The following is a 27,795-nucleotide window of genomic DNA, read 5'->3' as shown; positions in this document are numbered from 1 at the left end:
AGTTGGAAGGAGGAGGATCAGAAAACCAAGGTAATTCATGGGTTTCTAACAAGTTCAAGGCCAGCCCATGATACAGGAAATCTCCTCTCAAGTCTCTCCACCCCTACTCATGTATATATAATAGAGACTACTGTTTCTAGGACATTGTGTGGTATATGGGAGTAAAGTGTTACTAGTCTGACCACTAAGTGGTTTAATTCAGCTCATAGGTTGATATGGCGATATAGCATGTAGCATTCAGCTCTCAGATGCACTCATTTCTGCTCAAACACAGCATGTCTCGCACCCCAAAACTGAGGGTATGGAGGAAAAGGCAGTCAGTCAGTGTCTAAAAATGATGCATTCAAGAGACGCTCGGGGAAGATGTAGCTGGACCTCTCAGGTAAGAAAACCCATTGGTGTACTACTAGACCCCTGCACTAATTGCAATCTAGAACACTAGACTTGCCTTAGGAGTGGGATGGAAGGGTTTCTGTATGATAGCAATAGAGATTCATGTAAGCTCTATATAACTCTGGGGAAGGTTGTATTGTTGTAGTTTGGTTTTTGAGACAGGATCTTGCTATAGAATGCAGGCTGGCCTTGAACTTAATATTCTCCTGCCTCAGCCTATAAGTACTGGGATGTGTATTGTTTGTGTTAATAAAAATGAGAGAAGTATGGGCTTGAGAGATGGCTCAACAGTTAGGAAAGCTTGTTACGAGTGCAGAATCTTGAGTTTGATTCCCAGCAATGATGTTAGATGGCTCACAATTGCCTGTAACTCAAAGCCCGTGGGATCCAATGCCCCTTTCTGGCCTCCATGGGTTCCTGCACTTGTGCACACACAACCACACATAGATATACATTCACACACATAAATACATTTGTAAAAATAAAATAAAACCTAGAGAGTTTTTTAGTTTTCTCTTCTCAATTCCATGCCTGGAATTCTTAATCCCCCTCCAAAAGACTTCAAGGCCTATAGCTGCTCTGACCAGGCTAGTGGCCAGCTTTTGTCCCATGTCTATCTTCCTCTCTTCAAAAGCATTGCATTAAAAAGCAATTGACTCTAAGGCCCAGTGTTTCCCAGGACCCAGGGCCAGATACTGTGTCTCAATGTCCTCTCTAGGGAAGTCCCTTTGGTGCATGGAAACTGCTCTTTCCATAAGCCCTCTGATCCTGAGTACATAGTGTCCATTTGGTCTTCTTTTCAGAAATGTCCTGTGTCTAAAAATATGGACAGCTTCACTCCATCACTCGGGGGATAATCTCTGAAAATGTACCTGCTACAAGGGAACTAACAAGGAAGTTTTGGGAAATCTGGTACCTTTCTGTCCATAGATGCTTCCCTTTTCTGTCTGCATTATTATTGCTAAAACTAGAGACAACACTTACCCATGGTCAAAATGCACACTGACACTGCTTAACATGGTTTTGTTAGACAACTATTTCTTACAACACATATAATAAAAAAAATCCTTCACCATCCTCATATCCACAACATGTCTCCAATTTGGACAATTCCTTCCCCAGAATTGAGTGACTTCATATGATTTTTTTTTTTGCTTCTTACATTTTTTTTAAATTTTTAATATTTTTATTACATATTTTCCTCAATTACATTTCCAATGCTATCCCAAAAGTCCCCCATAGCGCCCCCCCACTTCCCTACCCACCCATTCCCATTCTTTTGGCCCTGGCATTCCCCTATATTGGGGCATATAAAGTTTGCAAGTCCAATGGGCCTCTCTTTCCAGTGATGGCGGACTAGGCCAACTTTCAATACATATGCAGCTAGAGATAAGAGCTCCGGGGTTCTGGTTAGTATATCATGGTGTTCCAACAATAGGGTTGCAGATCCCTTTAGCTCCTTGGGTACTTTCTCTAGCTTCTCCATTGGGAGCCCTGTGATACATCCAATAGCTGACTGTGAACATCCACTCCTGTGTTTGCTAGGCCCCGGCATCGTCTCACAAGAGACAGCTATCTTTGGGTCCTTTCAGCAAAATCTTGCTAGTGTATGCAATGGTGTCAGCGTTTAGAAGCTGATTATGGGATGGATCCCTGGATACGGCAGTCTCTAAATGGTCCATCCTTTCATCACAGCTAAGAACTTTGTCTCTGTAACTCCTTCCCTGGGTGTTTTGTTCCCAATTCTAAGAAGGTGCACAGTGTCCACACTTTGGTCTTCATTCGTCTTGAGTTTCATGCGTTTAGCAGATTGTATCTTATATCTTGGGTATCCTAAGTTTTGGGCTAATATCCACTTATCAGTGAATACATATTGTGTGAGTTCTTTTGTGATTGTGTTACTTCACTCAAGATGATGCCCTCCAGGTCCATCCATTTGGCTAGGAATTTCATAAATTCATTCTTTTTAATAGCTGAGTAGTACTCCATTGTGTAAATGTACCATAATTTCTGTATCCATTCCTCTGTTGAGGGACATCTGGGTTCTTTCCAGCTTCTGGCTATTATAAATAGGGCTGCTATGAACATAGTGGAGCATGTGTCCTTCTTACCGGTTGGGACATCTTCTGGATATATGCCCAGGAGAGGTATTGCTGGATCCTCCGGTAGTACTATGTCCAATTTTCTGAGGAACCGCCAGACTGATTTCCAGAGTGGTTGTACAAGCTTGCAATCCCACCAACAATGGAGGAGTGTTCCTCTTTCTCCACATCCTCGCCAGCATCTGCTGTCACCTGAATTTTTGATCTTAGCCATTCTGACTGGTGTGAGGTGGAATCTCAGGGTTGTTTTGATTTGCATTTCCCTGATGATTAAGGATGTTGAACATTTTTTCAGGTGCTTCTCTGCCATTCGGTATTCCTCAGGTGAGAATTCTTTGTTCAGTTCTGAGCCCCATTTTTTAATGGGGTTATTTGACTTTCTGGAGTCCACCTTCTTGAGTTGTTTATATATATTGGATATTAGTCCCTTATCTGATTTAGGATAGGTGAAGATCCTTTCCCAATCTGTTGGTGGTTTTTTTGTCTTATTGATGGTGTCTTTAGCCTTGCAGAAGCTTTGTAGTTTCATGAGGTCCCACTTGTCAATTCTCGATCTTAGAGCACAAGCCATTGCTGTTCTATTCAGGAATTTTTCCCCTGTGCCCATATCTTCAAGGCTTTTCCCCAGTTTCTCCTCTATAAGTTTCAGTGTCTCTGGTTTTATGTGAAGTTCCTTGATCCACTTAGACTTGACCTTAGTACAAGGAGATAGGAATGGATCGATTCGCATTCTTCTACATGTTAACAACCAGTTGTGCCAGCACCATTTGTTGAAAATGCTGTCTTTCTTCCACTGGATGTTTTTAGCTCCCTTGTCGAAGATCAAGTGACCGTAGGTGTGTGGGTTCATTTCTGGGTCTTCAATTCTATTCCATTGGTCTATTTGTCTGTCACTATACCAGTACCATGCAGTTTTTATCACAATTGCTCTGTAGTAGAGCTTTAGGTCCGGCATGGTGATTCCACCAGAGGTTCTTTTATCCTTGAGAAGAGTTTTTGCTATCCTAGGTTTTTTGTTATTCCAGATGAATTTGCAGATTGCACTTTCTAATTCGTTGAAGAATTGATTTGGAATTTTGATGGGGATTGCATTGAATCTGTAGATTGCTTTTGGCAAGATAGCCATTTTTACAATGTTGATCCTGCCAATCCATGAGCATGGGAGATCTTTCCATCTTCTGAGATCTTCTATAATTTCTTTCTTCAGAGACTTGAAGTTTTTATTATACAGATCTTTCACTTCCTTAGTTAGAGTCACGCCAAGATATTTTATATTATTTGTGACTATTGAGAAGGGTGTTGTTTCCCTAATTTCTTTCTCAGCCTGTTTATTCTTTGTGTAGAGAAAGGCCATTGATTTGTTTGAGTTAATTTTATATCCAGCTACTTCACCGAAGCTGTTTATCAGGCTTAGGAGTTCTCTGGTGGAATTTTTAGGGTCACTTATATATACTATCATATCATCTGCAAAAAGTGATATTTTGACTTCATCTTTTCCAATTTGTATCCCTTTGATCTCCTTTTGTTGTCGAATTGCTCTGGCTAGGACTTCAAGTACAATGTTGAATAGGTATGGAGAAAGTGGACAGCCTTGTCTAGTCCCTGATTTTAGAGGGATTGCTTCAAGCTTCTGACCATTTACTTTGATGTTGGCTACTGGTTTGCTGTAGATTGCTTTTATCATGTTTAGGTATGGGCCTTGAATTCCTGATCTTTCCAAGACTTTTATCATGAATGGGTGTTGGATCTTGTCAAATGCTTTTTCCGCATCTAACGAGAGGACCATGTGTTTTTTGTCTTTGAGTTTGTTTATATACTGGATTATGTTGATGGATTTCCGTATATTGAACCATCCCTGCATCCCTGGGATGAAACCTACTTGGTCAGGATGGATCATTGTTTTGATGTGTTCTTGGATTCGGTTAGCAAGAACTTTATTGAGGATTTTTGCATCAATATTCATAAGGGATATTGGTCTGAAGTTTTCTATCTTTGTTGGGTCTTTTTGTGGTTTAGGTATCAGAGTAATTGTGGCTTCATAGAATGAGTTGGGTAGAGTACCTTCTGTTTCTATTTTGTGGAATAGTTTGTGAAGAACTGGGATTAGATCTTCTTTGAAGGTCTGATAGAACTCTGCACTAAACCCATCTGGTCCTGGGCTTTTTTTTATTTGGGAGACTATTAATGACTGCTTCTATTTCTTTGGGGGATATAGGGCTGTTTAGATCATTAACCTGATCTTGATTCAACTTTGGTACCTGGTATCTGTCTAGGAACTTCTCCATTTCATCCAGGTTCTCCAGTTTTGTTGAGTATAGCCTTTGGTAGAAGGATCTGATGGTGTTTTGGATGTCTTCAGGATCTGTTGTTATGTCTCCTTTTTCATTTCTGATTTTGTTAATTAGGATGCTTTCCCTGTGCCCTCTAGTGAGTCTGGCTAAGGGTTTATCTATCTTGTTGATTTTCTCAAAGAACCAGCTCCTTGATTGGTTGATTCTTTGAATAGTTCTTCTTGTTTCCACTTGGTTGATTTCGCCCCTGAGTTTGATTATTTCCTGCTGTCTACTCCTCTTGGGTGAATTTGCTTCCTTTTGTTCTAGTGCTTTTAGGTATGTTGTCAAGCTGCTAATGGGTGCTCTCTCTAGTTTCCTTTTGGAGGCACTCAGAGCTATGAGTTTTCCTCTTAGAAATGCTTTCATTGCGTCCCATAAGTTTGGGTATGTTGTGGCTTCATTTTCATTGAACTCTAAAAAGTCCTTAATTTCTTTCTTTATTCCTTCCTTGACCAAGGTATCATTGAGAAGAGTGTTGTTCAGTTTCCACGTGAAGGTTGGCTTTCTATTATTTATTTTGTTATTGAAGATCAGCCTTAGTCCATGGTGATCTGATAGGATGCATGGGACAATTTCAATATTTTTGTATCTGTTGAGGCCTGTTTTGTGACCAATTATGTGGTCAATTTTGGAGAAGGTACCATGAGGTGCTGAGAAGAAGGTATATCCTTTTGTTTTAGGATAGAATGTTCTGTAGATATCTGCCAGATCCATTTGATTCATAATTTCTCTTAGTTTCTCTGTGTCCCTGTTTAGTTTCTGTTTCCATGATCTGTCCATTGGTGAAAGTGGTGTGTTGAAGTCTCCCACTATTATTGTATGAGGTGCAATGTGTGCTTTGAGATTTACTAAAGTTTCTTTAATGAATGTGGCTGCCTTTGTATTTGGAGCATAGATATTCAGGATTGATAGTTCCTCTTGGAGGATTTTACCTTTGATGAGTATGAAGTGTCCCTCCCTGTCTTTTTTAATGACTTTGGGTTGGAAGTCAATCTTATCAGATATTAGAATGGCTACTCCAGCTTGTTTCTTCCTACCATTTGCTTGGAAAATTGTTTTCCAGCCTTTCATTCTGAGGTAGTGTCTATCTTTTTCTCTGAGATGAGTTTCCTGTAAGCAGCAAAATGTTGGGTCTTGTTTGTGTAGCCAGTTTGTTAGTCTATGTCTTTTTATCAGGGAGTTGAGTCCATTGATATTAAGAGATATTAAGGAAAAGTAATTGTTGTTTCCTGTTATTTTTGTTGTTAAAGTTGGCATTCTGTTCTTGTGGCTGTCTTCTTTTAGGTTTGTTGAGGGATTACTTTCTTGTTGTTTCTAGGGCGTGGTTCCTGTCCTTGTATTGTTTTTTTTCTGTTATTATCCTTTGAAGGGCTGGATTCGTGGAGAGATAATGTGTGAATTTGGTTTTGTCGTGGAATACTTTGGTTTCTCCATCTATGTTAATTGAGAGTTTGGCTGGGTATAGTAGCCTGTGCTGGAATTTGTGTTCTTTTAGTGTCTGTATAACATCCGTCCAGGATCTTCTGGCTTTCATAGTCTCTGGTGAAAAATCTGGTGTAATTCTGATAGGCTTGCCTTTATATGTTACTTGGCCTTTTTCTCTTACTGCTTTTAGTATTCTATCTTTATTTAGAGCATTTGTTGTTCTGATTATTATGTGTCGGGAGGTATTTCTTTTCTGGTCCAGTCTATTTGGAGTTCTGTAGGCTTCTTGTATGTTCATGGGCATCTCTTTCTTTAGATTTGGGAAGTTTTCTTCTATAATTTTGTTGAAGATGTTTGCTGGTCCTTTGAGTTGAAAATCTTCATTCTCATCCACTCCTATTATCCGTAGGTTTGGTCTTCTCATTGTGTCCTGTATTTCTTGGATATTTTGAGTTAGGATCTTTTTGCATTTTCCATTTTCCTTGATTGTTGTGCCGATGTTCTCTATGGAATCTTCTGCACCTGAGATTCTCTCTTCCATCTCTTGTATTCTGTTGCTGATGCTGGTATCTATGGTTCCAGATTTCTTTCCTAGGGTTTCTATCTCCAGTGTTGCCTCATTTTGGGTTTTCTTTATTGTGTCTACTTCCCTTTTTAGGTCTAGTATGGTTTTGTTCAATTCCATCATCTGTTTGGATGTGTTTTCCTGTTTTTCATTAAGGACTTCTACCTGTTTGATTAGGTTATCCTGTTTTTCTTTAAGGATTTGTAACTCTTTAGCAGTGTTCTCCTGCAATTCTTTAAGGGATTTTTGTGCTTCCTCTTTATTGTCTTCTACCTGTTTACCAGTGTTCCTTTGTATTTCTTTAAGTGTGTTATTAAAGTTTTTCTTGAAGTCCTCTACCATCATCAGGAGATATGCTTTTAGATCCGTGTCTAGCTTTTCCGGTGTGTTGGGGTGCCCTGGACTGGGCGAAGTGGGAGTGCTGGGTTCTGATGATGGTGAGTGGTCTTGGTTTCTGTTAGTAAGATTATTACGTTTACCTTTCGCCATCTGGTAATCTCTGGGGTTAGTTGTTGTCATTGTCACTGTTTAAAGATTGGAGCAGAAGCTGTGTTCCACTCACCAGCAGTCTCAAAATCCTGTGGCGGGGGTCGTGGGTAGCTGGCAGTACCCCTCCGGCCGGATGAGGCCTGTGGCCCTACTCTGGCCGGTTTCTGTTTCCCTAACTAATGCAGTCTCAGGTCCAGCGCGCAATTGGATTGGAGCAGAAGCTGTGTTCCACTCACCAGAAGTCTTAAGATCCTGTGGTGGGTGTTGTGGGTAGCTGGCGAGTGTCAGCCGACCCTGCGCCCTAGCTACCCTGGTGCTTTTCTGACCGGAAGAGGCTTGTGGCCCTATGTAGGCCGGATTTCTCCCTCCCCAACCAAAGCAGTCTCAGGTCCCGCGTGATTGGACTGGAGCAGAAGCTGTGTTCCACTCACCAGCAGTCTCAAAATCCTGTGGAGGGGGTCGTGGGTAGCTGGCGGGTGTCAGCCGACCCTGCGCTCTAGCTACCCCGGTGCTGATCCGGCTGGATGAGGCCTGTGGCCCTACTCAGGCCGGTTTCTGCTTCCCTAACTCGCTTCTTACATTTTTAAAACCTGTTCTGTCCTCTGTAGGTAGTATTATTTCGAATGTTTCTGTAATCTCGATGGGGAGGTGCTTCATCATTTCAGGGGAATTCAATAATGGAGAGGGTATTGATTTGATTTTCTGGACTTGGAGTCCTTAGTGACCTTTGGTGGGTACTGGCTAGAGATGTTAAATGCTCTGCAATACATGCAACAGAGCCACCCAACAAATTGACCAAAGTGCTACTGTTGCTATCAGAGAACCTTACAAATCACCCATCTCTTCGTACTAATGCTGATATATTCTGGGCTTCATTTCATCTGTTGAAGAAGTGTGCCCAAGCAGGGATCTTCCATGATTTTATCCAAAAATAGTCACTCAAATGGTGGACATCTCAAGCAAATAGCAGAGAGTCTTTTTTTGTGGTATTCTATTTCTATTGTGTATAGCCATAGCCTCCATAGCATGGACCTGAGAAATTTCTGGGACTGAAGCCCTTTGCCATTTTCCAATCCATGTCTAGCTGCTTTAGGAGCAAAAGCAAGGAGCTGGAAGAGGGGAAAAGGAAAGAATGTGCGGTTTAGCTGTGGAGTCCCAGGCTTCCATATCTCCCAAAGGAACCTGGAAAGCAGTTCTGGAAGCTAAAGGCATTTAGTAAATCCAACTCCGACTTAAATAGAAAGCAGATGGGATCCTTTCATGCCCTCTTGCTTATACATCAAGCCTCTAGTTTGAGAGCAGTGGTACAAAATTTGAGGCAACAACTGGCTACCAGCTGCACAGCCTTGTGTGACTAGAAACTTGGCCTCAGAGGCAGAGGAAGGCTGCTGTGCAGAGAGAGGAGGTCCTACAGTGCAGCTGGAGAACGCCAAGCGCATCATGTGGCACAACTGTTCAGCATAGGAAGCACCAGATCAGGGAACTGCAGGCAGCGACTGGCACGAGGGCGCAAGGGAGACTGGCATTCACAATGGAATGGTCCCAAAGGGGATGGTAAATCATCCCCCTTGTCTTGGGCAGGACTCAGAGTGCTCTCTTAGGCATACTGTTGGGAATCCTGAGGCTTGGATTCCAGGTCTGACTGTAAATTGACTGTGTGAACTTGGGAAAAATCACTTCCTCTCTTAGGGCCTCAGTGTCGTCTGTTATAGACGAGAATGAATCAGAGTTTGCAAACTGGGGGCTTCAGGGCCTGGTTTGGCCAACAGCTGTATTTGGGTTGGCTAGGCCAGCATTTTGTTTCCACAGGCTATGCCAGCTCCTCAGTAATAAATACCATGGTCCCCTCTGGCCTTCTTAAGCCTACCCATACTTGTAGACCCCCGCCCCAGCTTGTTCTCATATTTCCAGGGTCCAGACAGCCCCTGACAGCTCCTGAACCTCTGTGACAGGAACTAAGTGATCTCAAAGAGGATGTAATCACTAATAGGCTCTTGTGACTGTGCCCACCAGCCACCAACAAAGAGGACAGGAAGAGGAGATACTGAGAGAAAGCAGGGTTTTCAGTCATGATCATGGCATAGGCAGCAATGGGTATAATTTTAACAAGTACACTTTAGGAAACATTGACAAGGATTTTCTTAAAGCAGGACTTCTCTCATCCCTGGCAAGGATGTGGCCTGTTGAATACATGAGGCTTTCCCTTGGCCTCAGTTGCTCTGACCTCCAAATTGACAATATATATAGTCATTATTCAGCTTTAAGTTGTTTTTTTTTTTAAACTTAGCTTTGATTTTTAAGTATTACTCTTTTGTGGAGAGTGAAACCAACTTGTAGAGTGGTTATTAGATAAACAGTTTGGAGAAAACATTCTTTTCATGTTTTCTTCCCAAGGATAATGATAACACAGGGGGCTTGCCCAAGCAGAAAACCCCTTCATCTACATGTCTGGCTATCTAACACTTGCAATCCTCCTGCTCAGACAACAGCCTGAACTCCAAGTCTCCTGTCTCATCCCTTTAGTGTCTATTGTCTGTGAGGGAAATATTGATCAGACTGCAGTGGAAGGAGCTGGATGGAAGGAATGATGGATACGTTACATGTCCGAGACCTCATTGTTTACTTGCCTGCCACTTCCCCATTGATTCAGGTCCCACTGGGAGACTTTTTTTTTTTTTTTTTTTTTTTTTTTTTTTGGTTTTTCGAGACAGGGTTTCTCTTTATAGCCCTGGCTGTCCTGGAACTCACTTTGTAGACCAGGCTGGCCTCGAACTCAGAAATCCGCCTGCCTCTGCCTCCCGAGTGCTGGGATTAAAGGCGTGCGCCACCACGCCCGGCTCCACTGGGAGACTTTTACAGTTGCTCCTCTCCATTTAATTTTTTCCAAATTTTATTTATTTGTTGTTTATTAAGACAAAGTCTCTCCTGTAAGTCAGCCTGGCTGTGTACTTGTGATGGTTTTGATTCCAAGCATGTGCCACCATGTCCAGTCTCAGTTGCACCCTTCTACGACCTAGTCCTTGCCTAAAAGGTCCTCTTGAAGCCTCATCTCTGCCCCTCTAGAACTTTCTGTGACAGGATTGATGTTGCATCTCACTGTGATATCATCAAACATCATAAAGCAGGGCTGAACTGTTTCTTCTTGGGAGTAGAGGAGCTGGCCAGAGGCATAAGTTGTAAAGGGCTGTCTTGATGGCAGTGGGCTGGGCTCCAGGTAAGATGCACCAGGATCTCATGCTACCCATTAGCAAGTAAATAGATGGATTGTTGCCTGTCAATGTAGTAAAGTCTTTTGAGAGGTTAAATGTACACCTACCTCATTTGAATATCTTGAATTATTCTGGTAGCTTTCTGGTTAGTCAAACACTGCCTTGGGTTAAGTTCAGGCAAGGTGTAGCATAAATGAATGAACTATAAGGCAGCATGTGTAGGACATAGAATAATGTTAGAGAAAACAATGGAGAGAGGAAATTGTTTTCACTTTGTCTTTTTTTTTTAATTCTCCTGTTGGTCTTGCTTTAAAATATATTGCCTTTCTGCACAGAACTGGAAAGGCACATTTGAGTTCTACTAGATACTCACTATCTTCTTTTTTTCTGACTCTTTTCTCTTTTTAAGTGATTGATTAGGTAAAGACCCCTGGGCAAGGAATTAGGGGAACTGCTTCTCCTTCTGTTTAATTGGTTTTGCTTGTGTGTCACCATTTTTATTTTGCTGAGGGTGAAGCACAGAAGACCATCCATGCTAGGCAAGTGCTCTGCCATCGAAAGCCCACCCAGCCCCTCAACTGCTGATTTTGTGCCATTTTTAAAACCTCCCCTGGCTTCAGTTTCTTCTATAAAGTGAGGCTAATGAATTAAATGAGCCAGAAGAACCATCTAGATTTTATGAAAATAACTTGTCTCATTAGACGAAAGCAATCCCAGTGTGTAGGACATACATTAGAATCACTGAATGACACATATTTATATTAATTTAGCAAACTGTGTACACAGAGTATATACATTGGGAAGGGAACTCAGGTCTTATTACCTAATCTAGTAATTTTCAAGTTGCAGTCATTCATGCCCTAGCCTCATATTTTTTTTTCAGATTTGTGTATTCCCAGAACTTGTTTTTTAGTTAATAGTTTCTATACTGACTGGGACTGGTGGCGCACCCCTTTAACCCCAGCACTTGGGAGGCAGAGGAAGGCGGATTTCTGAGTTCAAGGCCAGCCTGGTCTACAAAGTGAGTTCCAGGACAGCCAGGGCTACACAGAGAAACCCTGTCTCGAAAAAACAAACAAACAAAAAAATCTTTAAACCTTAATGTCACCTAAGCAACAATATCCATAAAGTTACATATTTAGTATGCTAGATGTGTTTCTCTTTAACATTAGAATTAGTAGGCATTAGTTTAGACATCATTGAAAATCAATGACCTCCTTTGGAACACATTGCTCTGGTTCCTTGTTCACAGGTGTAAACTAAAGGTTAGACAGATTAGCTATCTTTGCTTCTTATCACTCAGCAAGTTGCTATGGAGGCATAGCTAGGGGACACCTCATGTGACCACATCATAGTCAGAGGCAGAGTTGTAGACCAACCTAGATTATGTGACACCTAAGCCAGACTTCTCTGTACCACATGACTCTTAGCCCATGATTACCTCTGATACCTAAAATACATGCTATTTAATGGATATGGGAGTAGAATTCGGGACTTTCTTAAATCCAATTAATTGGTTTTTATTGGAAAATTTATTTTTAAAATAATTTTGCTATATAATAGTATCTTTTGTGATTTTTAAATTTGGTATATGTGTACTGTATTACATCATTACTCTCCCCCCAACCTCTCCACATCTTTCCTTTCCCCCTTGGTCCCTCTCAAATTCATAGTGATTTTTCTCTCATAATTATTATATATGAATAAATATATAAATGCAACCCACCGAGTCCATGTAGTATTATCATATGTATATAGTTTTAGAGATGGGCACATGGTATTAAATAACCAATTAGAGGGCTCATCGTGGGGGCGTCCTGATTCTCCCTCTTTCAATAGTCCCTAAGTCCTTGGAGCTCTTTGTATGTTTTGATCATATTCATCCCCTGTCCACTTTCCCAGATCCACCACTTCCTTCCCTAGCCACTCCATTTTGTGCCCTCTCTTTTTTTCTACCCATCAAGTCCAGTTTGTACTGCCAACCTGTTCTTGAATGGGTGACCTTCCACTGGAGTGTGGTGGACTGACTTATCAGAGACAGTATTCTTAAAACTGACTCATCCTCTGCCAGCAGCCATCAATTGCCAATTGCTTGTGGGCGAGGGGTGGACTTCATGCCCCCCCTTTCTCTCCATGCTGGGATCTGGTATTTCTTGAGCGTGTTTGAGAGGGTTTTAAAAGACAATTTTGTTATCTAACTTAGGTGGTTCTCAAAATCATCATGCTCCTTCAGCTTCCCAAGAGAATGAGACTTTAGGTTTATGCCACTGCTTAACTCAAATCCAGTACATTGTAATGATGCCAAACAAAATGATGAGTCATCTGAAGTTCTTAGTTCTCCTATTTGACATGGAGAGGAAGATGGTAGCTAACATGGACCAAGCGCACTATTGGCCTTTTACGAGTTTATATGGATTTATCCTACCACTAGGAAAAAATGAGACTAAATGATTTCTCAAGGAATATTCTACCTTGAAGTTTTATATTTCTAATAAACATAAAAAAATCCAGGTGTGCTTATCTAAAAGTGTGTGCATGAAAGGGACACGAACATTTAAACTTCTAGGGAAAGCAGTCTCATTGGGCAAATGTGAATCAGAAGTTCATAACATGGTAAATATCTCTTGAGATGTATCTTATCTGCTGTTACATGAAGAGCTTCTACTGGACAGACTGAGCAGGTGAGTGTCATGTTCTCCAAGCCCAAGGTTAGAAGTTAAATCCTCTGAACTCCAATTGTGCTCTCTTCTGCAAAATAAGCTTAGCAGTTCCTGCCCTAGTGACATCACAGAGCTGTTGGGAGGCAAATGAGGAAATGGCTATCAACAACAGTCAGACAGTTAAAAGCCTCACTAAACTGAGAAATCTAGGCTCCCAGGAACACATATAGAAGGGACTTCCTGGTAGCTTATCCTCGTCCTGGATACTCTCAGGTTCTCATATGAATGATTTTTCTATTTTAGATCTACTACTCTGAAGGTGGACAGGCTTCAGCTATTGGGCAATTCAAGGACCGAATAATTGGGGCTACTAATCCCGGGAATGCATCTATCACCATATTGCATATGCAGCCAGCAGACAGTGGAATTTACATCTGTGATGTCAACAATCCTCCAGATTTTGTGGGCAAAAACCAAGGCCTCCTTGACGTCACTGTCTTAGGTATGGACATTATTTTCATGCCTTTTCTTTTCTTGAAGCAACTTAGGACAGTGAATGAATAAAGTCCCTGGGCTACAGGATCAATTATATCTCTGGGGCTAATTGTCCTTCCTGCTCCATTTATTATCAGAGATAATTTTATTAATTTAACTTTTATTAATAGAGACAGCATTCCAACTCAATCTATATAGTAATACCTAAAAATTACCATATAAAAGATATGGTAGCAGATAAAAGAGGCCACTAAAATGACAGGGTAAGTAACATAACCTGTATGCAGCTATAGCTCAGAAGAACACAATGAGCCACCAAATGATCGCCAGTAACTCTTTCAAGAGGAACTTGTACTTAGAGCCACACTTAGCTACAAGAAACAGCTGTCAATCTATTTATTCCCTTTCTCACAATGAAATCATTCTTTCAAACAGAAGAGTCCGCTTTTTAAATCTGTCTGTCTGTCTGTCTAGTCATTCATTTATTTATCATTATTTTATATTTTGTTTCATTTTGTCTTGAGGCAGAGTCTCCTGGATCCATAGCCAGCCTTGAGCTTGCTTTGTAACATAGTATGATCTTGAATTTTGATTAAGGGGGCGGGGCTTCCTTTTCGAAATGCTAATGCTATTTGGAAAAATGATACTTGTTAAGTCATTATAAGAATTAAGTTATGATGAACACATATTTATTATATGACATTGGACAAATCATATCATCTCTCAGAATAGACTTGGAGAAGTCCATTTATTCAGGATTTATGGTGCCCCTCCTTTGTGCACAGAACAATAAGCTTAGTAGTGATGGAGAAATACTTTTTGTCCTTGAGATCACACAATGGTTTTTTTTTTGTTGTTGTTGTTGTAATTTGTTTGTTTGACTGGCTGATTGATTTCGAGGGATCATTCCAACTCTTGAGAACACTAAAGACCTAGTTGCAGAGTGTAAAGAAGGAAATATTAGAGGAAAGGAAAGAAGGGCTTGAAACACTTACAAGTAGTCCCAAATGGAACTGGTCTAGTTGCTGTTCCTGTTTTGAGTTTGAGTGTATGTATCTTAGGAAAGGAGACCCTAGGCCAAATCACTGACTATGTAGTTGAGGGCCTTAAAGAAGCAGCAAATGGCAAAAAGGTGCACAGCTAAAAGAACTATCCACAGTTGTCTTGCTACCCATGTGATACCCAAAGAAACCATTTGATGCTTACTGTGAACTCTGTCATTGCATCTACTGTCCTGAAAAAGAGGGACATATTACTCAGGAGGTAATGTTTTTGGTTTTTTGTTTGCTTGTTTGTTTTGGTTTTTTGTTGGATATTTTCTTCATTTACATTTCAAATGCTATCCCAAATGTCCCCTATACCCCCCACCCCGCCATGCTCCCAAACCTACCCACTCTGGCTTCCTGGCCCTGGCATTCCCCTGTACTGGGGCATATGATCTTCGCAAGACCAATGGCCTCTCAGGTAATGTTTAAGAGTGGTTTCTCAGTCAGTTGTGTTTTATTATGCTGAGCCTTGTGCTAGGCATTAGGGTATAGGACTAGATGAACCCATTCCTAGAACAGCTTATGTTGCAGGTCAGAAGATCAGTCACAGATATGGGGGAATATAGTGAAGCAAGAATGCCAGAAAACATGAGACTAGAAATGAGAAAACTTGGGTTCTAGAAGGCCTTTCTCTGTTCTCAGTAACCTCACACAATGTAGTCCATCACTCCCTGGCCACTGTAAGACAGGTTTTAAGTCTGTCTCCTTTACTGATTTATTATGAGAATTCAATTAGGTGCTGGGGATTAAAGGGCCTTTTAATGTTCAAGTAATTTGAGGGATTAATCCTCTAATGATTTTCTGTTGCTGCTATGTCTCTGTGGTGATCTGAGCAGAAGCAATTGTCAAGAAAAGGCTTGGAAATAGCCCTGAGCTAAGCTACACAGGAAGGTTAATTTTCTTAAATTTGAAGTTCAGAGGATTCCCAGTGAATTTCCACAAGCTAAGGCTACCTTAAGCTAGATTTTGGTTGGTTTGTTGCCCTATGAGTCTCTGGGTCTTTACTATGACTTTGTCATTATTTCCTAGAAGCAGCCAGAATCCATAAACTGAAGATGCTGAACAATCTAAAGATTTCCTTATCTAAAAACAGTAAAATATTGTATTTTTATTAATAAAATAACTATCCTATGATTTTCAAACTTCCAGAAGTAGTGCTAGTAAATTATCTCTAAAATTTCAAATTGGTTTGCAGTTCTCAAATCCCATTGCATATAAACAACACCCTGACTGGGCCTGGGTGAAGTAGAGAGACCAGCGGGGCAGGAGAATTAACAATACTCCATTGAAGATGGCTCTTTATAGCACTACATTAAAAAAAAAAACTCTTTACTATAATGAACTCACAAATAAAAGTGCCACATATGTAGATTATGGTAACCATTTGTACTGGCTATTTTTGTGTCAACTTGACACAGCTGGAGTTATCACAGAGAAAGGAGCTTCAGTTGAGGAAATGCCTCCATGAGATCCAACTGTAAGGCATTTTCTCAATTAGTGATCAAGGGGGAAAGGCCCCTTGTGGGTGGGACCATCCCTGGGCTGGTAGTCTTGGGTTCTATAAGAGAGCAGGCTGAGCAAGCCAGGGGAGGCAAGCCAGTAAAGAACATCCCTCCATGGCCTCTGTATCAGCTCCTGCTCCCTGACCTGTCTGAGTTCCAGTCCTGACTTCCTTTGGTGATGAACAGCAGCATGGAAGTGTAAGCCGAATAAACCCTTTCCTCCCCAACTTGCTTCTTGGTCATGATGTTTGTGCAGGAATAGAAACCCTGACTAAGACAAATTGGTACCAGGAGTGGGGTATTCCTGTGACAACCTGACCATGTTTTGGGGAGGACTGTGGAAGGACTTTGGAACTTTGGGCTTGAAGATCCATTTGTTGTTAAGAGCTCTGTCAGATGTTGTGTAGGAGCTTGGAAGATAATATTGAGAACAGTGCAGAAGATGGAGGTCTGGTTTGTGAAATTTCAGAGGGAAAATTAAAGACTCTTTTCAGGGCCATTGCTGTTTTGATTGTGAAGATTTTGTAGTTCTGGTTAGCTGGGGCTGAAGAATCAGCTGTGATTAACAAGATACCAGAACTACTAAAGCAAACACTTTGCATTACTGGGACTATTGATGCTGGTTAGCTGGAGCTAAGAAATTAGCGGTGATTAAGAAGAGACCAGCATCGTTGAGGTGACATCTTCTGGGAAGTGTTTTCTGAAAGCACAAAGAGGCTGTGTTCCAGAGATAGGCAAGGTTGTACTCCTTCTGCAGCGGGACTTGGTAATGTGTAAGGGTCACCCAGGTGGTACTGGTTTTGAAGGCATGAAGGGGTCATGCAGAGGAGCTGAGGCTCGGCACTGTGAGAGGCCATGGAAGGCCATTGGTGAAGGTGCAGCCTCAGTTGCAATTGAAGGCCCAGGACTGAAGGGGTCATGCAGTGTTTTGGAGATGCCAGTACCATGAGATGACCACCAAGAGCAGCAGCAGCAGTGGAGTACAGGCATCTGGAGCCCAGAGGACGACGTGTGTGCTACAAAGGGCATGGCTGGAGAAGTGACCCAAGCCCTTGGAGGAGCCCAGAAGATCGTGAGTTGGATCCCAGACGTTGGACGGTTGGAGATTGATTTTTGCTTTGATTGTGACTGTGCCCTGATATTTTCCCTCTTGAAGGAAGAAACTGTTTTAGTGGAACCCACAGTTAAGAGACTTTTAATTGTAAAGAGACTTTGGATTTTAAAAGAGATGGATATTTTAAAGAGATTGAAAATTTAAGAATATGTAAAGACTGTGGGACTTTTAAAGTTATTTAGATCTTGGGGATGAATAAGAATGTAAGAGTTGAGGCTTACTAGTGATGTGTTTGTGTGTCAAGTTGACAAGGGGTCAATTGTACTGGCTATTTTTGTGTCAACTTGACACAGCTGGAGTTATCACAGAGAAAGGAGCTTCAGTTGAGGAAATGCCTCCATGAGATCCAACTGTAAGGCATTTTCTCAATTAGTGATCAAGGGGGAAAGGCCCCTTGTGGGTGGGACCATCCCTGGGCTGGTAGTCTTGGGTTCTATAAGAGAGCAGGCTGAGCAAGCCAGGGGAGGCAAGCCAGTAAAGAACATCCCTCCATGGCCTCTGTATCAGCTCCTGCTCCCTGACCTGTCTGAGTTCCAGTCCTGACTTCCTTTGGTGATGAACAGCAGCATGGAAGTGTAAGCCGAATAAACCCTTTCCTCCCCAACTTGCTTCTTGGTCATGATGTTTGTGCAGGAATAGAAACCCTGACTAAGACACCATTCATACAAACACTTGCCCAGGCCCAAACCCAGTGAAAACTCAAGTTAGAACGACCATGCTAAACCCAGGGGACTTTGCTTAGGCCTTTCTCCTATCTCTGTCATTTATATTATTATGAACTTGATTTGGTACAAAAAAGAAAAATATCTAGGAGAGTTGAACCTAGGAAAGCAGTTAGCTTTATATTCTCTTTGGAGATTCATGTGTCCTTTTGCCTGCATTCCATCCCTTCTTGTCACCTAATAGTGCCATTTGTGGTCTCCTTTCTAAATGTTACACCCTTGTGTATGTTATGCAAAATGTTAGACTATACCCATAATGTATATATGTTTATTAGTAAGCAGCTGTGATGGTAGGTATAGTGTAGCAATGCATCTTTGAGGGACATTTATTGCCCAACATGGCTATCAATTCTGTGTATTTACTTTGCATTCATGAATTTCTTAAAGCCTGAGAACATGTTTCAGTTATTGTTCTAAGCAATGGAAATAGTAAGATGTCAAAGATAGAGTCGCCGTCCTCCAGAAATTCAATCTAGTGAAAGAGACAGATTGCAAAAAAGCTTTCAATGGGTGTTTTGAAGGTAGAGCTGTGATGGCACAGGGGTGGGGTGGGGAGTAACTTCAGAAGGGGAACTAGAGAAAGCTTATCAGAGGAAGAGACTTTTGTGCTGGCCTAGGAAGGACACAAGAGTGTCCAGCAGAGCACAGGCTGAAGTGGCAGGTTACAATTCACATAAAGAAAGCAGACGTGAACAAAGAAGCAGGTGGTTTGGTGGCTGGCCATTCATTTAAGAGATTTCCATTAGTTATGACAACTTTGGAAAATCAATCTCTGAAAAATTCCCAGATCAACTCAGAATAATTATTATGTGTACATTTGGGATGAACACCATCTCCATTCTGCAGTTTGCCACGTGAAAATTATTAATTTAGAGGAGCTTTGTGAACACATGGAAGCACTTTCATTTTTCTTTTGAGATGAACCTTTTCCTTCCATCCCAATTCTGATGAAAGCAATAAAGCCAAAGGGTAGATCAATGGCTTTGTCAATAAAACATTCTAGCTCTTTTGGGGACTTTAACTGGATGAAATGTCAGCTCAATTCTGATTCAGTAGTTTTAGAAGATATATAGGTTTACAGCTTGCCTCAAAATGAGTCACCTAGTGTTTTGTTAATAATAAAAAGAGAGAGATAGAAGGAGAAAAGAAGAGGCCTAAACTGGGTTTGAATTTAGGATCAATGAACAAGTGCCAGTTATTCTAGGTTGCTGTCCATAATTTAGTCCTAGTGCCTGACTTTTTAATGTCGAAATACCCACATTTTATTGTTCAGATTGCTTTGTTCTAATACAGGGGCTATTTTTTTTTTAAGACACTAAGCCTCATCATAGTTGAACGATAGGGTTAAATGGCCTAGGTTAAGGTAAATCAAGGTTTTCTTATCTCAGAAAGCCATTGTTATGGAAGAGAGGAATGAAATCTAAATAGAAAATATTCTAAAACAAAAGATAGTAGTTTTTGAAGACTAGTGAAGCAGTGTGAAGAGTTGTGCTTATACACATCTGTCTTCTTTGTGTGTAACAAGGGTTTGAGTCTGAGACAGCTTACCAGACCAGGAGCTTATAAAAGATTGATTTCAATAGCAAAAACTAGTCTAATCTACAGCCATCACCAATTCCATGTACAAGTACCTGTTTGTGGTATTTGCACTTCACTAGCTAGAACTTAGACTGCTTCTTATTTATATTTTATGATGAGTCAAACTGAGGTTTAGTTTCAATTAAGCAACTTGTCCAAATATCTATCATGTAAAGTTGCAGAGTTGGCTTTCTGAGATGGGAAAAACTTGATTTACCTGCATTAATGTAGGTCATTTAACCACATCATTTAACTATGACTAGGCTTAATATGTTTTTTAAAATGGTCCAAATGTTATAGCCTCTGTATCAGAACAGAGAAATTTGAACAATAAACTGTGGGTATTGGATCTAGCTCTGTGATCCTGTGTCCAACGAGAACAAAAGGCATGAATAGTCTGAAGCATTTAAAATGTAAATGTCATAAGTTTGAGTCCTTCCAACCGTTAGAAGGATAGTTTTTATAATCCAATTTAAGATAAGGAAGAAGAGCTAGGTATGGGGACATATGTCTGCAATTCTAGCACTTGAGAGGTAGAGGCCAGATGATCATGAATTGAAGGTTTATCTTCAGCCACATAGCAAAGTGATCTTAGGCTACATGAGACCTTGCCTCAAAAGACCCATAAACCAACCAACCAACTAACTGACCAAACATAAAACAAAAGGATGAATGCTAATTGGAATGTGTAGAATTTACGATCATTATCTGTGTAGGTCATCTAGGACAGAGTGAGCGACACAAAGTGAGGAGTATGTGAAGCTTGTTACTCCCAGCTATCTACAGAACATCTTGATCCAAGTGCTGTCATAAATAGCTGAAAAGTCAGCATGTAGCAAACGGCCTGCAGTGTCACTCTTCTTTCTCATCCCTTCCTCTAAAACTTATTCTTCCACTTGAATTCTTTATCTCCAGCGGCAGCACTCATCATGGACCCAGGGGCAGAAGCCTGGAACTAACCATAGCTCTTCCCTTCTTTGTCATCCTCTGTAACTGGCTGGCCACTAGCCTCTCTTGACTCCATTTTCTTAAAACCTCTTGAAGGGCTTTTCACTTGGCTCAGGAACCCTTAATATCTGACAACTCCATGTGAGGTATTAGAAAAATCATAATCCCTACCTTTCTTAAACTCCTTCTATGGTCTCACTGTTCCCAGTGCAAAACACATATAATACAGAGCCCCCCTAGGTGCAGGCCCGCAATGTTCTGTAACCTCATCTCTCATGATCCTCAACCCCATTTCAAAGCTGTGATCAAGTTGTCTTAGAATCTTCAATGCCTAGTTCAGTTCTAGACAGATAGGAGGCACATAGCTAAGTGCTTGCTGAGTGACAGAAAGATTGCAGCATCGTATAGCACATATGCAAAATGGATTTCTGCTGAGGAGAAACACAGACAAATTCAAAACCTCCCAGCAAGTTTGGGTCACCTATAGAGGAATACATGAAAAACTGCCTCACAAAGGAATAGAGAATATAATGTTGATGGAATATTTCAAAATTTATTTTCTCAAAAGGGCTCTGTTTTCATTTAAGACTGCTTTTAAAACATAAGCTATGTTTCTACTCAGAGTTTGCTTACATTTGGCTGTTTTAATAAAGGCATATTTTAGGATACAATGAGGAAATGCATGGTTATAAATCCGGGGAAGAGGCAGACAGAAGAGACACTATTTGAATCTTAATGGGCTCCTGACTAGATGGCCCTTGCAGCTGAAGTGCTCTACTCCCATCTGGTGGTACAATTAGAAAACTGTCACCCCCAAAAACCCTTTTTAAAGACTAAACTAAACAAACTAAATAAATGTATCTTCTGTTGGTTTGTGACATAAAAGCGAGAAAGTGACTGCAATGGTCACGGACTGTCATTTTCTTGCAGGGAATCTTAATCTTTGACTTTGCCTTACAGTCAAACCTTCCAAGCCCTTTTGTACCATTCAAGGAAGACCAGAAGCAGGCCATCCTATTTCCTTGTCTTGCCTTTCTGCCTTTGGAACACCGTCTCCTTTGTATTACTGGTATAAGATTGAGGGGAACACCATTGTGCCAGTAAAAGAAAGCTTCAGTGAGTAGTTTCTTTCAGAACTTCTGGATTGGACTGGTGTTTGGGTTGCCTAACAGTGTGTGCTGTCCATTGCTCATCTGAAGAGCTCAAACATTTCTTCCCCTAATGTCACTGTGTGTATGTGTTTGTGTGTATGTGGGTTGGCAGTGTGCTTAAAATGATGCCTGTCTCCTAACATGATGATTGTGGCATGTCTATTTCCCTGAATGCGGAATTTATCTGAGAGGTAGTCAGTGGGGAGGGTCTGTGTTGTTGGGTTACTTTTAGAGTATGTCAAGAGACTTAGTTGGATCTTAGCCATCAGGAGAGGCCCACTGTAAGAAAGGAGGTTGGAATTAAGCAATGTAAACTGAGATGACAAGAGATCTTAAACATCTGTTTCTTGGTTTTGACAGACACGGCCACTGGAGTTTTAGTTATTGGAAATCTAACAAATTTTGAACAAGGTTATTACCAGTGTACTGCCATCAACAGTCTTGGCAATAGTTCCTGTGAAATTGATTTAACGTCTTCACGTGAGTTGACCATATGGCTTCCGTACTTTATCCTTGAGTCAGTCAAGCACATTTACTAGGAGCTCTCTCTAGTCTTTCTTGCCTCTCTGGGGATTTCTGTGCTTTAGTGGTAAGGTGGTATGATGAATGGCCATCCCAGTCTCTAATATCTACATAATATATTCACTAAATCCTTCACTAAGTAGTTTACTTAAGCATCACAATCATTAGAAAGCAGGCATTCTTGTGTGATAAATAAAAACAGTGGTGTTATTAACGGTCTAGGATGTTCTTTCTTATGTAACATTTTGGTTATCTTTGTCAAATTTACAGCTTACAGACTTCCTGCTTAAGGTCAGCTGCTAGAAAACTCAGGGAAATACTTGAAGATAAGGCACAGCAGCACTTTCTGACAAGGATTTCGGTAGCCCAGGAAATAATAGCAAGAACAGATAAATGAACTTGCTCTTGTATAAAATTTAAAAGCTTTTGTACAGTACAGAAAATAACGAACTGAAATAAGATGCAGCCTATAGAATGGAAAGAAATGTCCAGCCATTTAGCCCAACGAGGATTGATACCCAGAATATAAGAAGAACTTTAAAAAAAAATCCAGGGATAATCCAATCAATAAATAGGTAGATGTTTTGTACAGACAAGTCTCAGAAGAATTACAACTAGGCAACAAGGTATAAAGAAATGTTCAGTGTGTTTTTACCATCAGAAAATGCACATCAGAATTCTGGCGAGCTTCTATTTCACCCCAGTTATATGACTATCATCAAGAAAGCAAACAAATTTAAGCAAGGTTATGGAGGAAAAAGGAACTGCTTCCCACTCTGCTGGTGGGGATGTGAAGTAGAGAAACCACAATGGAAATTGGCATAGAGGATGCTCAAAACAACAACAACAACAAATAAAAATAAAAGACAAATATCTGTTTATAATAATAACTAGTCACATCTATAGTCAAAAAACCCTAATGTTTATTGTTACTAAAATTAGTATTAAATTACTTCCCAGATCCTTAACCACGTGCTATATGAGCAAACTCTCGCCCACCATCCCTACCACCCTATTTATGGAAGCAGAATAAATACATGGTTAGTCTTATTTTCCCAAAGGGTACACTGAACCTTAGACAGGTAAATGACTTACCCAAGTTCATCCGGTTACTAACTTGTACAGCTGAGATACCTCTAAATCTCTTCCTCTTCAAAGGTGCTCATTTACTCTTTGATATCCAGGCTCTTAAGCCCTGGAACTGACAGATTAAGCCAAATTCTGGGACAAAACCTTCTGAGGGATGTCTTGTCAAGCCTCAAGCCTTTCCTTTCTTGGGATCACTTGATAACTCATAGAGCCTTATTGTCTGTCCTCCATTCTCACTTTCAACTCTTTCATCTCCGTTGTCTTTCAGTACTTATCACTCAATTTGTTGTCTGCCCTTCTATAGCCAGAGTCACCTTGCAGATGTTTGGCCACTTAAGATTAGTACTCTAGTCTTCTTTGCAGCATTTGCTTGGCCTCCCTCCCTCCCTCCCTCCCTTTTCTCTTCCTTCTTGCCTCCTTTCCTTTCTCTGCCCACTTCCTTCTCTTCCTTCTCAGTCACCTGTTAGATATCTACTATAGATGGTCATAATTGATGAAGAGCCTGAGGTTAAGAAAAAAATGGATCTTTCACTCCAGGAGCTCATCATTGAGCTAGAGGGCAAAGTCTGTATGTACTAAATGCTAGAGGGTAGTTCTACACAGAGTATATAGGACACCAAAAAAGGAACACTTAGGGTTACAGATGTGGAGCAGCTGAGCTGGCCCCTGAAGGTACTAACAAAGGCTATTGTTTCTGTAAAATGGGGGAGACATTTTAAAATGTTGTCCAACAAAGAATCATAGTACGGGTGTTTCCCGAGTTGTGAACAGTATTTAATTTTCATAAATTGAATATTTAATTAAAATTGTGCTGTAATTGTATTAGGAGAATGCAGTGGGAGATGAAGAGAGCATAGAAATTCAGAAAGGAATAATGAACATTGGAGAAAGGCAGGCCATCTGAGAGCAAGCATAATAGAAATATGGAGGCAAGAGCAGCTTTGGAAAATATCAAGAGTGGCCGGAGTGGGTGAAGAGAATGTTTTTTTATTAAAAGTTTAGAGTCATTTAAAATTTAAAATTATTCATGTGTGTTCCTTTTGTTTTATTTTTATTGTCTTATACTTTCACCCATTTATATAATGAATTTCACACATCCCTGTGCCCCTCTCTCACCGACTCTCTCTCCCACTAGAATTCATTTTCCCAACACGTCCCTCTTCTCCTTTGATGTCTTCTTTAGGAGTGTGGCCTATTGAGTTTAATTAGAGTGTCTTGCCTAAGCATTGGTGGAAGATGATTTACGTGAGCAACCTCAGTTTATCAGTGGGTATACCACTGAAGTCAAATGACATTCTTTCCTCCAACAACTGCTGATTGTCAGTAGTTTCCCAGGGAAGGGTTGAGCCTCATGGGTCTTTCATTCACCCATGATGAAATGTAAAGGGTTCAATCTTGGTTGATTATTGTGCAGATAACCACAGCTGCAGGGAGTTCATGAGTGTAGTAGCTATGTTACATCTGGAAGACATCTTTTTGCTGCTTAGCTCCCTGTCCTGTCTATTAACACTCTTCCCACCCCCCTCTTCTGCAGTGTTCCCTGAGCGTTGGTGACATAGCTGTTCCACTTAGCGTTTCTGAGACAGGTCTTTTTCTGTGTATAGCCCAGGCTGGGTTCGGACTCAGGATTTTCCTGCCTCAGTCTTTTGAATGCTAGGATCCCAAGCTTGCACTGCTGTGCCTGGCTACATGGATTCCTTTATTTATAAGAAGTTGAAGGACTTTTAATACAAACTTTATTCTTTATTCCAAAATATAAACTGCTGCCCCTTATTTAAGGGGAAATAGACAGGGATGGTCTGGTCTGTGAACCAGACATGTTCTGTCAGGGACAACACCTCTGGGCTTGAAGGTCTGGTGCTCAGCTGGATTGTCTTATACTCATTAAACTTTTCCATAGACTGATGTAGTAGAGCAGATGCTTGTTTGTCCAGATGGCATATCATTTCCCAGGCAGCCCCTTCAGGAGCAAGGAGTGTGTGGAGAAGCTTTGTAGGGAAGCTCTTTGATTTTGCTTAGCCCTGGAAATGCTGATTATTTAAATGTTCCTTCCCGTAACAGACCATGTTTCTGGTTACCAGATTGCCATGACATATCTCTGGTCACATAAATGTACACTGGAAACTTTGTTCCCTAAATACTGCTCTAAAAACAAACCTGCCTGCCAAGTGGGCATGGCTTTCTTCCCTTGTACACATGTCAACGTGAAACTACACAGCCCCTTCTTCCATCACTAGGAACCTAAGTAGCAGAATCCTGGGGATTTCTTTTCCCTCTACCTCTACCTGTCACTTTCTTGCTCTGTGAATCTTCCAGGTAGTTCTCCCCAGTCCCAAATGAATGCATGTTAGAAGGAGATGTGTTCTGATTTCCCTACTATCTATCTGTGCCCTCCAGATCCAGAAGTTGGGATCATCATCGGAGCTTTGGTCGGTGCCCTGATAGGAGCTGCTGTTATCATCTGTGTGGTGTACTTTGCCCGGAACAAAGTTAAATCCAAGCAGCAGAAGAATTTAAATTCCAGCACAGAACTTGAGTAAGCCCTTTTTGACTTCCAGCCACATCTCCATTGTTGTCTTAACCTGAATGCAAGCATTCCTGGGATGGAGCTTCCGCTAACCTCCCCCTAAGTGCCTCTTTCAGCATGACCTATCAAGGTTAACTCTCTGCTTGTTCTCACTGTTTGTACCTAAAGCATGATGGTGCCTGTTTATTGAACCCTGTGTGCTGGACTCTGTTCTAAGTATGGATATCAACTAATATACTCATCACAAAAAGTCCTTTTAGGTCAGAGACAATGTTTTAGGAACTAATATTAGCATGCTTATTTTTATACCAACACAATAATAAACACAATTGTGAATATTTTAATATACAGGAGACCTACAAAAGCAGAAGTACATAGGGCACAGGGAAGTCAGAATTTGGTTTGCCTACAGCCTGGGCTCTTATTACATTGCTATTTATTCCACAGTGTAGGCGATGCTCATTTACCTGCTCTCGCTTCCTTCTTCCTTTTAAACTTCTTTTGATTTGTGTGAGATTATAATTGCAACATTTTCCCCTTCCCTTTCTCCCACCAAATCCTCCCATATATGCTTCCCTGTTCTCTTTCAAATTCATGGCCTATTCCTTTCATGAATTGTTATTGTGTGCCTATATGTATATTTATATGCATATATCTTCCCAAATGTAACCTGCTAAGTACATATACTGTTACCTGTGTGCAAATATTCATGGATAAGCCACTAGGTATTAGATAATCAATTGGCGTGCCCTTCCCTGGATTTCCCATCTTCTTGATTCCAAAAAAGGAATCAGGAGCCAAGTACTAAGGAGTTGGAGATAGAGATACAACTGAGCCATGGATTTGACCCTCAAATACCTTATTAATTTCTCAGACCTTTTCTTTATTTTAGTTTTCTACTTTTAAAATAGTGGTGCATCTCTCTTGGACTTTCATAATGTTGAAATCAATCCTTTCTAAACTCCAGAACAGACACATCTGGTCTGACAGCAAGTCAAAATATCAGAATGAACAAGGTGTTCTAGACTTATGGTTCTCAACCTGTGGGTTGTGACCCCTTTAGCAAACTAAAGGGTTTCGACTATCACTGAAACTCTTTATATTATGATCCATAACAGTAGTAAAATTATAATTATGAAGTAGAAACTAAAATAATTTCATGGTTGCAGGTCACCACAAAATGAGGAACTGTATTAAAAGTGTCGCAGTATTAGGAAGGTTGAGAACCAGTAGTCTAGGGCCTATTCGATACTAAAGCTACAGGGTATGGCTTCATGTGAAATTTCCCAGTGTGAATCTTCCCTAATGTTTTTCTGGTGATTCTTTCTTATAGGCCAATGACAAAGGTACACCATCCCCAACAAAATGAGGCAATTTCAGCTGATGGCATCCAGCTAGAAGGAACTCTGCCATCTTCCATCCATGCTGGCCACAACAGTGAACCTACTACTACTGCAGTCTTGGAGCCAGAATATGAGCCTAATCCTCCACTGGAAACTGCCACACAGCCTGACCCTGAACCAGAGGGTTCAGTGCCAGTGCCAGCACCAGAGGCAGAGATTCATCCACATCCAGAGCTGGACCCGGAGACTGAGACAGAGCCTGAGCCTGAGCCTGAGCCCGAGCCTGAGTTTGAGCCTGATCCCCAGTCTGGAGTAATAATTGAGCCTCTGAGCAAGGCGGGAGAGGATACAGTTAAGGCATAAATAGGCACGGCATTTAGTATGGCAATTCCCACTAAAGAACCCATTCCTGGCTTTTAAAATTCGGTTGACTTAACCAGCCCCCAGTTTGCCCGTCCATCATAGACAACCCTCATCTAACAACATATTCATTCCAACCATTAATCCAAAATAAAAAAATCAAGGCAACTACTAAAGAAATGCCATGATTTCTGCCTTTTTAGTATAGGGGTTACTTAAAAC

At 40.9% G+C, this 27,795-nt stretch overlaps 1 protein-coding gene across 2 annotated transcripts; it reads left to right on the top strand.

The window, feature by feature from the left end:
- The first annotated feature begins 312 nt into the window (after window positions 1-312).
- Window positions 313-27,795, top strand: Vsig1 (V-set and immunoglobulin domain containing 1). Of its 2 annotated transcripts, none has more exons than XM_021153420.3 (6): window positions 313-382; window positions 13,480-13,678; window positions 21,542-21,697; window positions 22,093-22,212; window positions 25,741-25,879; window positions 27,204-27,795. In XM_021153420.3, exons 1-6 carry the CDS (start codon window positions 335-337, stop codon window positions 27,574-27,576), a joined length of 1,035 nt encoding a protein of 344 aa, XP_021009079.2. In that variant the 5' UTR covers window positions 313-334; the 3' UTR covers window positions 27,577-27,795. The 2 variants fall into 2 exon arrangements, with proteins under 2 accessions (XP_021009079.2, XP_021009081.1); XM_021153422.2 differs by lacking the exon at window positions 313-382 and adding an exon at window positions 10,462-10,521.

This window comes from Mus caroli, unplaced genomic scaffold (genome assembly GCF_978045245.1).
Source record: "Mus caroli unplaced genomic scaffold, Mus_caroli_1 scaffold_5, whole genome shotgun sequence".
NCBI lineage: Eukaryota > Metazoa > Chordata > Mammalia > Rodentia > Muridae > Mus > Mus caroli.
This window is presented reverse-complemented; position numbering and strand designations above follow the sequence as displayed.